The 13556-nt window shown below is 38.9% G+C and overlaps 1 protein-coding gene across 1 annotated transcript; it reads right to left on the reverse strand.

The window, feature by feature from the left end:
• Nucleotides 1-1019: 1019 nt before the first annotated feature.
• Nucleotides 1020-2088, reverse strand: LOC105099156 (melanoma-associated antigen B10-like). The gene has a single exon (XM_064482970.1). It carries the CDS (start codon nucleotides 2046-2048, stop codon nucleotides 1020-1022), a length of 1029 nt encoding a protein of 342 aa, XP_064339040.1. The 5' UTR covers nucleotides 2049-2088.
• Between the last annotated feature and the right edge of the window lie 11468 nt (nucleotides 2089-13556).

Raw genomic sequence — 13556 nt, forward strand, 5'->3', positions numbered from 1 at the left:
AACTACACTGGGAAAAGGACACTGGAAAGGATGCAGGTCACCTTCCGTTCTTGTCCCAGGTGGAGAATTCTCTTTGGTTTATCCACAACTGAAAAGTAACTGCTTCAAGTAGTTTTCCATTCCAGGGTTTAATCTCTCAAGTCTGGACACACCTTCTGAGGGTCTGGCCCCTTGCCCACCACCCCCAGAGCCTCATCTGATCCACCTCCCAGTTTACCACAGTGCTGACTCACACTGAAGGACTTGCGCTTTCCCAAACCCACTTGCCTCAGGGCAGTTACACCTGACTGCTGACTTCTGGATCCTCCCATGTCCTCTCCTCCTTTTGACTTGTCCTTATGTCTTAAGGTGCATCGCACCATCTTTCTTACTTGACAGCTGTTGCTAGACTCTGAAATGCAATGGGCAGGATTGGTCTTGTTTATCCTGACATTCTCAGTAGTAGCACAGAGCCTCTCAAAGAGCAGATGCTCATGGAATGTTTGAGAAATGGATGAGACAGTGTACAAGACGTCTAATTTATTATGATATAATTAATACTACATTCTTGAATAAAGTAAGCACATCCAAATATTTATCTCTTAATTTGACAGAACAGACTAAAAATGATGAGGTAATGTAAAAATTTATCACCTTTTACTTTTTTTCTCTATTTCTTGATCCCAACCATTTTACTGCAGTTTCTTTCACATTTCCAAGGAAATGCCTAATCCAGTGACATATTATCTTATTCCAATTATCTAAATAAGATGGAAAAGCTCCCAATCTGTTCTATGAAACAGTAAAACTCTTAAACCTTAAACTCTTAAACATCAATAAATGTGTGACATTATTCATAAACTCAAATTCTGAAGCTACTTAACTATCTATTAAAAGGAGCAACATTTAGGCCAATTTATCTAAGTTATTACATAGAACAGGAACACAAACACTGTTTTCTCCAGCCCCGCCCCAAACTTCCACTAATTAGAACGTTATCTGTTCTCTTCAAACACGTAGTAAATAATCTACTTCAGCCTTCACTTAGGGCAGGAAAAGCTGTTTGCCATGGCCCTGGAGTGCACACTGGCCATGGCAGCGGTACGAGCCTTGGCTGCAGCTCTTGCTCGGGCTCTCTCTTCCTCATCTCTCAAAGCCTCTTCATACAAGGATGGGAAGGCACTGGGGATCGTATCATTGATCTTGGCCACAAACTCCAGCACTTTCATCTTGCTGGTTTCAGCGTGGGCTCTTGGACCCCATAGGAACTCATAGCGGGGAGGATCACTCTCGGGCACCTGGCGGTACTCCAGGTAATTTTCCTGCACCAAATCTTCAGTGATGAGCTTCCTCGGCTCCCCATAGATGAAGTTCTTCCTCCCAGCATATACACCCATCATATTCAGCACTTCCCAGACTTGCTCCTCAGTGGCGCGGTTGCCCTTCGTGAAGATCACGCCCAGAACAGTCATCAGCAGACCAGTCTTGGGAATTTCTCTGTCATCACTCAGCTGTGCATCACAGCTTAATTCCAGTTTGTTGACAAGGACATAAGTATTCCTGTTGGGATCCACTTCCTTCACATCAAGGCCAAAGACCAGCTCCAAATGCTCAGAGGCTTTCCTGAGGATCTCACAGAAGTGATTCTTGTACACCTGGATTACATTTCTCAGCATATCTGCCTTGGTAATGGGCTCTTTCACTTGATACTTGTACAGCAGGTAGTACACCAACATAGCAACCTTTTTATCTATAGGGCATTGGGGCCAGTGCTCAGTGGTATCCTGGGCCTGTGAGGCATTTGGCATTTCCTCGCCTTGATTGTTGGCACCTTCATTAAATCTTATGTTTGAAACAGCTGCAGCTAAAGTGGTGGCAGACACCTGAAGACTGCTGGGTGTTCCAGTGGCAGGTGGGCTCCAGGGAACATCTTTGAAATGAGGCGATGGCAAAGAAGGGGACTCTTCTGTTGGTGCAGTGGCAGGAGCATCCACTGGGTCAGTGGGCTCCTCTCGAGCCTGGCGGCGTTTTTCGCGGGCACGAAGCTTACTCTTTTGGCCCCGAGGCATGATGACTGGCAGCAGGTGGGGGTGTGGGAAAGAGGGTAGACAAGTTCAGTGATCTGGAAGAAAGAGGATGAAATGGTGTTACACTCTTTAGCAAGGAGATACCACTTTGGGCTTTATCAATGGTCATCTCTTCAGGTTTCCTTGAGGGCACTGCTCTAGGAACCCGTAAAGCTCCTCTTTCCTGATCAGCCTTTCCCGAGGACTCTGTGGAAGTGACTAGAGTTCACCTTAGGCTGCAGCTCTCCAGCCCTACCTGGGTCTTACTGAATCTGATACAGGGACTGATAAGTCCAGGCCCTGTGGAGCCTCCCTGGTTCTGCAGTAGCAGGTGTTTCTTTCAGTTCACATTGAGGGCCATTACCTTGACTTCTGGCAGGACCTGAGGTCCTCTGCTCAGCTGCTTTGATGCTAACCCCTCATTCCAAACCCCTCACATCCCTGACATCCTGGAGGAGGAACTGAAAGGGAACCTCATCTGAGCACATTTGCCCTGGGACACCCTGGGATGACGGCAATGAAAGAGTTATGTGGGATCCTCTCCATTCTGGGATAACTAGGATTCTCACTCCTCACTCAGAGTCCTCACCTTGGTTTCTTGCAGGGCCTGGAACTTCTCCCTTGGCTGACCTTAGACCTGTCCATTTGGAGCAAGGCCCTCACATCCCTGAAAGTCCTAGGAGGAATTTAGGGAGTTCTTAGTTTAATATATCTTCACCAGGCACCCTTGCCAAGGATGTGACATCACATGTAGGGCTCTGTGAAACACCTATTCTGTGATGGGTGGTCCTCTCAATCCTCATGTTCCTTATTGTGGTTCCTCCCCTTGGCTAACTGGTGTCCTCCCTTCTGCAGACTTGAGACCTATAACTATCAGACCAAGGCTCTCATCCACTTGACATCCTGGAATATGCAGTGGGGGATGGGGCACAGACTCAGTGTGCCAGATCTCTGCAGGCTGTCCCAGGACTGACTACAGAGGAAGGGCCTAACTCTCTGTACCCCCCTCCCCCAGTTCTCACTTTGACTTCGAGAAGGGCTTAGCTGGGTCACTTCCTTCTAATATGGCCCTCATTTCCCTGTTACTACTGAGGATAAAGTGACAGCCCTGCTTAGCTGGACACCAGGGTTTCTAATAGGGGTAGTGCTCTGTGCAGCCCCTTTTGTCTTGAGGGAGGAATTCCCTTCAGTCCTTGCTCAAAGTTATAAACTTAACTCAAAGCCACCACTAGGAGTCCTTTCTGCTAACCTGATTCATCTAGCATTAGACTAAGGCTCTTATATAACCCCCTTCTCCCCCACTCCACCCCCTACCTCACCAAAGGGGGAAGCAGGAAGCGCATGGGCTTTACAGCCCGGCCAGGGGCCTCACAGGGCTGGCCGTAGGGGCAGGGTTCCGTAGTGCCTCCACTGTTCTGGGGAGGCGGTTTCTCTAAGAACGCAAATAGGGGCATCTATTGACTCCTGGCAGAGCCTGGTACTCCTTCCTCTGCTGGCCTGAGGCAGACACCCTGGTCGAATATCTTCACCTACTGGAGCAGCCAGACTGGACATCAGGCGTGCCTGTTCCAGCCACCCGTGCCTGGGGTCGCCCAGGGCTGACTGCAGGGGCAGAGAGCTGGGGGTGGGGTGGGGTGGAGTGGGGGTCGGGGGTGTGGAGGAGTGGGGGGGTCGTGGGTGGAGTGGGGGGGGGTGAGGAGGTCGGGGTGGGTGGGACGCCTCTTGGAGCCGGGAGGGAGAGTTCGGCCGATCTCACATTAGGCTCTTCATTTACTCCTGAGAGGCCCTGGAGACCTCTCTCTGCTGGCTTGGTGCCAACACCCTGGTCCAGTGTTACCATTTTTCTGAGTTCCTAAAAGGAGAATTCCGAGGGCAATACATTCGGTGATCCCTGCTTGGAACCTGCCAGGGCCGATGGCAAGGCAGGACTATGGGGCCTGCCTTCTATGTTTTTGGTTAGGGGGTCGCTCAAACCTTACTCACTTTCCTTACCTTACGCCTGGTAGAACCTGGATTCCTCCCTCTGCCGAACTGATGCCGCTGCTTCTCCCAGACCACGTTCTCGTTTCCTAGGTTGCAGAGACGGAAGTCAGTGTGCGACACATCCGGGTACCCCTGCCTGGTGCCTCCCAGGGCTGCAGCCGAGGTGGGGCTTGACTCTGTGATGCCCTCTCTGATCTGGTGTGGGTGGTACCCAAAGCCTTCGTTGCAGAGTTAGGGCTTCCTTTTGGCTCCTGGTGCATTGATTAAAGGCGCCTTCCGAAGTAAAACCTCCCTGTGAGCTCTGGACAGTTTCTTAACTTAAACCTTGCAGGCAACGGCTCCGCGTCACCGATGTGATATGTGATGAAGGAGCTGCAGCTCAAGGTAGGGGGACCGGGACGAGTTCTGAGCTGTCGGAGAAAATGCGTAGTGATGATGGGATCTCGTCGCTCGTCAAACAGACTTTGGGGAACTTTCTGTTCATAAGATCTACTTTCTACGGGGAAGGGGCAGATCTGCATAATTTTGTGAAACCTAGGTCTTTTGATCTTATTATCTAACATTGCACAGTGTAGTGAAATTCACTTCAATTTTTGACTGTCATTTATAACGAATATATACCTGTTCTAATAATTGCTGCTTTGTATGCAAGGCTCTTTGTTTTACTATAGTTATCTATATATACCTATATACCAACTTTCTGAAGTCACTTATTCCTTTGAATAATCCGTGGCTTTTTCCTTTGAATTTGCTAAAATGATGATCATATTTACAAATAATTTCTATCTTTTTAATATTCCTAACGTTTCGAATTTCATATTTCAGTTCGTTTTCTGTAGATTTTAGAAAATGAAAGTTCTCTTCTAATGTTAGTTTGCTCGACAGTATTATCATGCATTTGTTATGAATTTTTCAAAAGCTTTTTCTGCATTTGTGTACATTGTCAAACGCTTTTTAAAATTTTATCTGTTAATGTGGTTATATTATAGGCAGTTTTTTCCTAATGTTATATCATCTTTATATTTCTTGGATTCAGTCTCTTTTTTTTTTTTTTCCTGTTTAATTCACTGATGTATTGAACCCTCAGTGGATTTTTTTTAGGATCTTTGCCTGTATGTGAGTGAGCTTGGCTCAAGTGTTCTGTTTTCAGGGTGTCCTCAACTAGTTGTCTTACAAGGAGAGCTAGCCTAGGAAAATGAGTTGAAAATTCTCCAGTCTTTTTATATGCTTTGGATGTGTTTATGTAAGATGGTGGTTAATTTTTTGCTTATTTATTTGGTAGAACTGCCTTGTCCTGAAACGTTTGAAGGTAGCTGGAACTTTGAGGAGTATTTCAGTTTGTGTTTCTCAATTACAGTTTTCTATTTCTGTTTGGACCAATTGGATAATGAATATTTTTTCTAAATAATGTTTTATTTTCACTGAGGTTTCAAATTTAATGGCAACATGTATATTCCATTTATTGGAGAAATTCTTAAACATACACAACAGTAGAGAGACTGCTATCATAAAACCAATACACCTGACATCAGAATCAGCAGTCATTAATACATAGCCTATCTGGTTCTACTTATTTCCATACCTACCCCCATCTCTGCCACTGAAATAATGAGAAACAAATCCTAGATATCATACAATTTCATCTTTAAATATTTCAGTATCTATCTCTAAAAGATAAGCACCCTTTATGAAGTATAAACCAATTTTACATGTCTTACCTTAAAAAATTAACTCCTTAGTATCATCAAATGTCTAGATATTTTTCACTATACCTGACATGTTTTTAAATGTTTTTTTCCTTGATTTAGGGTTAAAGTCTATTCATTTTATTGCTTTTTCTGTCCCTTAATTTATAGATCTTAGCCCTCATAGATATATTACTTCTTTTGCCTTGTCATTTTGTTGTTGTTATTGGGAAAAAAACCTCTCATTTTATGTTCAGTCCAATTTCATATGGATTGTGGATTTTGCTGATTACAGCACTGGTGTCCTTCTCTGACTGTATCTCTTTAAACACATATAAGTTTGATCAGATTAAGGTTTAACTTTTTTTTTCTATTTGTATTGTATATTGAGATAAACACAACTTTTTTCTCTTTTTTTTTTTCTTTTTTGGAAAGACTTCCATAGGTAATACTGTAAACTTTCATTATGTGGAACCAAATATCTGTCTCCCTTTGTGTTGATATTTGCAGTCTTTGAAGGTTAGCATATTTATCCATTAATTAATTCAGGGTTACACCATTAATTTTGTCTTTCTATCATTCCTTCTGAGTTTTTTAGATGAAATATATCTTTATGAGGAAACCTTTTCTTGCCCACCATTTGGTAATGATATTTGTAGTTTCTCTTAGAATATTTAAGTTCTTTCTGCACCTGTATTTTATACAGTATTATTCAACTAATATTCACATACTTCTGTTTCTTTTGTAATTGGTAATAACTATAAAACTGTCAGTTATATCAATCTTTTCTAAGAATAGGTTTTTGTTAGTTGGTTCCACTGTCTTTTAATTAATCAGTTGTACATTTTTCTTCATTATTTTCTACATTCTATTTTGGGGAGTTTAATGTCGTGTTCTTTGTCTAGTTTCTTGAAATTTGTGCGTGTTTTAAATGTTTCTAATTTTTTTGCCCACTGGGATTTTAATTTCAATAACTTTATTTTTATTTCCAGATACTGTTGTATTTCTTTTTCAAATTAGCCTGTTCATTTCCATAATTTTTTATCCTTATGGTCGTTATGTTTTCTTTTCTCTTTAATGGTTTTTATTTTTATATTGAGATGTAATTGACATATTACCTTATATTAGTTCCAGGTGTACAACATAATGATTCAATATTTGTATATATTGTGAAATGATCACGATAAGTCTAGTTTACATGCATCACCACAGAGTTATGTTTTTTTCTTGAGATGAGTACTTTTAAGATCTACCCTCTTAGCATCTTTCAAATATACAAATACAGTATTATTAACCATAGTCACCATGCTGTTCATTACATCCCCAGGACTTATTTATTTTATAACTGAAAGTTTGTACCTTTTGATCACTTCTACCCATTTTGCCCACCTTCCACCCCCTGCTTCAAACCAGCAGTCTGTTCTCTGTATTATTGAGTTCATTTTTTTTTACATTACACATGTAAGTCAATGTCTTTATTTTTTTAAACATTTTTTATTGATTTATAATCATTTTACAATGTTGTGTCAAATTCCAGTGTAGAGCGCAATTTTTCAGTTATACATGAACGTACATATATTCATTGTCACATTTTTTTTCGCTGTGAGCTACCATAAGATCTTGTATATATTTCCCTGTGCTATACAGTATAATCTTGTTTATCTATTCTACAATTTTGAAATCCTGTCTATCCCTTCCCACCCCCCACCCCCTTGGCAGCCACAAGTTTGTATTCTATGTCTATGAGTCTATTTCTGTTTTGTATTTATGTTTTTTTGTTTGTTTGTTTGTTTCAGATTCCACATATGACAATCTCATATGGTATTTTTCTTTCTCTTTCTGGCTTACTTCACTTAGAATGACATTCTCCAGGAGCATCCATGTTGCTACAAATGGCGTTATGTTGTCGGTTTTTTATGGCTGAGTAGTATTCCATTGTATAAATATACCACCTCTCCTTTATCCAGTCATCTGTTGATGGACATTTAGGCTGTCTCCACGTCTTGGCTATTGTAAATAGTGCTGCTATGAACATTGGGGTGCAGGTGTCATTTTGAAGTAGGGTTCCTTCTGGATATATGCCCAGGAGCAGGATTCCTGGGTCATGGTAAGCCTATTCCTAGTCTTTTGAGGAATCTCCATACTGTTTTCCACAGTGGCTGCACCAAACTGCATTCCCACCAGCAGTGTAGAAGGGTTCCCTTTTCTCCACAGCCTCTCCAGCATTTGTCATTTGTGGATTTTTGAATGATGGCCATTCTGACTGGTGTAAGGTGATACCTCATTATAGTTTTCATTTGCATTTCTCTGATAATTAGCGATATTGAGCATTTTTTCATGTGCCTATTGACCATTTGTATGTCTTCCTTGGAGAATTGCTTGTTTATTAGGTCTTTTGCCCATTTTTGGATTGGGTTGTTTGGTTGTTTCTTATTGAGTCGTATTAGCTGCTTATATATTCTGGAGATCAAGTCTTTGTCGGTTTCATTTGCAAAAATTTTCTCCCATTCCATAGGTTGTCTTCTTGTTTTACTTCTGGTTTCCTTTGCTGTGCAGAAGCTTGTAAGTTTCATTAGGTCCCATTTGTTATTCTTGCTTTTATTTCTGTTGCTTGAGTAGACTGTTCTAGGAGAACATTTTTGAGATGTATGTCAGATAATGTTTTGCCTATATTTTCTTCTAGGAGGTTTATTGTATCTTGTCTTATGTTTAAGTCTTTGATCCATTTTGAGTTTATTTTTGTGTATAGTGTAAGCGAGTGTTCTAGCTTCACTGCTTTACATGCTGCTGTCCAGTTTCCCCAACACCATTTGCTGAAGAGACTGTCTTTATTCCATTGTATCTTCTTGCCTCCTTTGTCAAAGATTAGTTGACCAAAAGTTTGTGGGCTCATTTCTGGGCTCTCTATTCTGTTCCATTGGTCTATATGTCTGTCTTTGTACCAATACCATGCTGTCTTGATGACCGTAGCTCTATAGTATTGTCTGAAGTCTGGGAGAGTTATTCCTCCAGCCTCTTTCTTTCTCTTCAGTAATGCTTTGGCAATTCTAGGTCTTTGATGGTTCCATATAAATTTTATGATGATTTGTTCTAGTTCTATGAAATATGTCCTGGGTAATTTGATAGGGATTGCATTAAATGTGTAGATTGCCTTAGGTAGTGTAGTGAATCTCTTTAGATTCCACATATAAGTGTCTTTCTCTGTCTGACTTAGTTCATTTAGCTTAATGCCCTCAAGGTCTGTCCATGTTGTTGCAAATGATAAGATTGCCTTCTTTTTATGGCTGAGTAATATTATATTATATTTATGTTATATTTTCTTTATCCATTCTTCCATCAGTGGACACTTAGGTTGTTTCCATATCTTGGCTGCTGTAAATAATGCTGCTATGAACATGGAGGTGCGTGTATCTTATAAAATTAGTATTTTCATTTTCCTCCAAGAAATACCCAGAAGTGGACTTGCTAGATCATATGGTAGTTATATTTTTAATTTTTGGAGTAACCTCCATACTGTTTTCCATAGTGGCTGTACTTTTTTTTAAATGAATCTATTTAAGGCTATAAATATCCCTCTGAGTACTACTTGGGCTGTTTCCCACAAGTAATGCTAATAGAGCTTTATGTGTAGTGCTGGAACTTTTTCACAAGCTGATTGTCTCTGTATTCCTTATGTTCTTAGAATTTTTTTAATATAGACACACAAACACACACACGAATACTAGTAAGTACAGAAAATTATTTTTTGAGAAGGATGTAAAGAGGAGAAGAGAAGTAGAGAATTATTTAGAGGAAGTTTCAAGGTCCCAGGGCATGTTTTGCTTTGTTTTGTTTTGGTTGTCTATGATATAAGACACGAATGCATTTAAATGCTTATGACTGAGTTGAGTTTTTCCCAGGAATGAAATGAGGGTTTCACATTAGAAAATCAAACAATATAATTAGCTAAGTACAACTGTCAGAGATTATTCAGGAAAACAGAAATTATTCTAAATGTATAAATCAGGTAGAATTTAATAGAAGAAATTAGTTACTCAAGTGAGGGAGAAGCCAAACAGAATAGAATCAGGGAAACCAATACTTAGCAACTTGAGGAAATCACTCCTATCTCTAGTGTCAAGGGACAAAGAGAAGAGGTAGTGCTACGGGAGACTGGGAGTTGGGTCAGCAGGATCTAGTTAACCAATATGGTGGGATAGTTAACCAATAGGATGGTGTCCTTGATGCCTGAACCATAATAGCAGCCAAATATTGGAGAACCTAGGAATTGCAACCTGCAGGAGTTATCTCCTGAACATGAGAGAGCAGAGCAAAGAAAGAGTAAGGAGTGCATCTGAGAGCAAATAAGTACAGTGGCATACCACAGTGACAGATTAAGTGAGATAAATACGTGAGTTGATAAAGAAGATTGTTTTATAAAAATCAATATTAATTCATGATAAAAAGAGATATTATCAAACTAGATAGTGGATATGTATGAAAAAAGAAAACCCTATAGAGAACATCATACTTAGTGGAAAAACTTTGGAAATTGGGAATTAGATAAGAATAGCTATTATCACTGTTTTTTATTCTACATTGTAATGGAGGCACCTGCCAGCCCAGTAAAAAGAAACAAGTGAAATGAAAGAGTTAGGGATTAGAAAATCAGACCCTATAGCTGTCATTTCTTCCCAGAATATCTCTAGGTTCAACAAAATCCACATCAAAACCCCAGCAGGCCCCCTTTTTTTTTTAAAGAAATATATACACTGTAAAATTTATATGGAAATACAATGGAAAAGAATAGCCAAAATGCCTTTGGAAAAGAAAAGGAAATCTTGAAGACTAACCCTACCTGATGTCAAGACTTACTATAAACTATAATAATCAAGACAATGATGTATTTTTGTAAAGATAGACAAATAGATCAATGGAACAGAACAGACAGACCTGCAATTGACTCTAACATATATGGGCAGCTGATTATCAACAGTGGCACAAAGGCAGTTCAGTGGCAGAAAGACAGTCGGTCTTTTCAAAATGATGCTGGAACAATTGGAAATACACACACACTTTGACCCATTACTTTCACTATGTAAAAAGATAACAAAAATGGACCACAGATCTAAATGTAAAATCCAAAGCTGTAAAACTGCTGGAAGGAAACACAGGAGAAAGCTTTTGGGTTCTTGGGATAGGCAAAGATTTTTTGGATACAACTCCAAAAGAACGAGTCATAAAAGAACAAATTAAAAAGTAGGATTCCACTAAAATTAAAAACACCTATTCTTCAAAAGGATACTGCTAAGGGAATGAAAAGAGAATTAATAGAGTGGGAGAAAATATTTGCAAAAACATATATATGATAAAGAGGTTGTATCCAGCATTTGTAAATAACTTTTAAAACTCAGTAATAAGAAAGCAAAGAATAAATGGTCAAAAGGTTTGAGCAGACAATTCACCAAAAGACTGTTAAGAATAACAAAGAAGCACATGAAAAGATGCTCAACATCTTTAATCATTAAGGAAATAAAAATAAAAATCCAATGAGATACCGCTACATGCATATCAGAATATGCACAGTAAAAAGACTGATCGTACCAAGTGTTGTCAAGGATGTGAAGGAATTCTCATGTATTGCTGGTGATGGTGCAAATTGGTGCATCCACTTTGGAAAACAGTTTGGCAGTTTCTTAACAATTTAACCATGACCTAGCTATTATACCACCAGGTATTTATCTAAGAGAAATGAAAGCTTATACCCCTGCAAAGATGTGTATATGAAAGTACACAGCATCTTTATTTGTAGTAATGAAAAACTGGAAATAACTCAAATGTCCACCAACAGATGAACAGATAAACGAACTGTGGTATATACATACAGTGGAATATTATTCAGCTGTAAGAAGAATGAACTATTGATACAGGCTATAACATGCATGACTCTCAAGCCAGATAACATAGCACATACTGCATGGTTTCATTTATATAAAATTTTAGGAAATGAAAACTAGTGTATAATGACATAAAGAATATCACTCAGTGGTTGCCTGTGGACTGAGGGGCATGCGAAAGAGATTACAAAGGGCCATGAGGAACCTTTTGGGGTGATGGATGTACTCATGATGCTGTTTGTGGTGGTTCTTACGTGAATGTATTCATATGCTAAAATTTATCAAGTTGTGCACTTTATACTATTTTAATTTTTATATAATTTTTAGAAATTACTTTCCATTTACAGTTATTATAAAATATTGGCTCTATTCTCCATGTTGTACAGTACATCCTTCAGCCTGTCTTACACCCAATAGTTTATACCTCCCACTGCCTCACCCCTTTTTTGCTCCTCCCTCTCTCTCCGCGGTAACCTCTAGTTTGTTTTCTGTCTCTGTGAACCTGCCTCTTTTTTGTTATATTCACTAGTTTGTTGTATTTTTTTAGATACCACATATAAGTGATATCATACAGTATTTATATTTCTCTGTCTGACTTGTTTCCCATAGCATAATGTCCTACAAGTCCATCAATGTTGCTGCAATGGCAAAACTTCGTTATTCTTTATGGCTGAGCAATATCCCATCGTGTGTATGTGTATATATATATATATATACCAAATCTTCTTTATCCATTCATTTGTGGTTGGACACTTAGATTGTTTCCTGCTCCTGAAAATTGTAAATAATGCTGCTATGAACATTGGGAAAATGTTCAAATTAGTGGGTTTTTTTTTTTTTTGGATATATACCCAGGAGTGGAATTGCTGGGTCATGTGGCAGTTCTATTTTTAGTTTTTTGAGAAATCTCCATACTGTTTTCCACAGTGGCTGCACCAATTTACATTCCCACCAACAGTATACAAAGGTTCCCTTTTCTCCGCATCCTCACCAACATTTATTATTTGTAGACTTTTTGTTAATAGCCTTGTGCACTTTAAATATATGCAGTTTATTTTATGTCAGTTACACCTTAATAAAGCTGTTAAAAATTCTAAAACAAGCCAATCTAATCTATAGTTGAAATCAGAACTATGGAAAAGGAGTGATGTGCAGGTGGTCTGTTGCAACTGGCTGAGAAATGCGTAACTGATCTTTGTGAGGTGGTGGAATAATACTATATCTTGATAGGTGAAGAGTTATACATGTGTATGCATTTGTACACTTAGGTGTTGTGAGTATGCTCTATGAATATTATATAAGAATGATAATAATAAGAATACAAATATGATTCACAATAAAACAAAATGAACTTTAGGGAAACATTAATACCCAATTTTTATTAGTAATTCTTAATTATCCACTTTGTTTAATCCCTTGGTAAAATATAAGTCAACTATTACTTAATCCTTTTTAGCTTTGTATACACCAAGTATTTGAGTAATTTCCCATGTATTTTCACTCTTCACATGGCTGTGATGGTCTGATCTTTCTAACTCTGAGGCATTTCAGAACTCACTTTACTCCTTTATCTAGACTCTATTCCTAATTGTTGGTCATGATTAACCTAGTCTCAAATATCACAATAACAAAAAGAACAGGGTAACAGTGCTTTGTAATTAAGGCTAAATAAGTTCTAGATGAGTAATTTTTGAAGCCATAACTGTTTTAAAAAAAGGGTGGTAGTTTAGCCATGTACAATGTTGCTACAGACATTCATTATTACCATAATGGAAACACATTCCTGTAAAATTGCCATAAAAGTACAGGAAATATCCAATATTTTAAACAAAATAGAATAATTAACTTATGACAAACACATTTATGTGACCTCAAGGCATAAGCTCCAAAGAAGAGAGTCAGATGTAGTGTGTGAGAAATTTGTATATTGCCTAGACCCTGTTTAGAAGGATAAGCTTTTTACTGTT

This window comes from Camelus dromedarius, chromosome X (genome assembly GCF_036321535.1).
Source record: "Camelus dromedarius isolate mCamDro1 chromosome X, mCamDro1.pat, whole genome shotgun sequence".
Taxonomy (NCBI): Eukaryota; Metazoa; Chordata; class Mammalia; order Artiodactyla; family Camelidae; genus Camelus; species Camelus dromedarius.

Coding starts and splice junctions, on each gene's coding strand:
- LOC105099156 (XM_064482970.1), bottom strand. CDS start 2,048: ATGCCTCGGGGCCAAAAGAGTAAGCTTCGTGCCCGCGAAAAACGCCGC.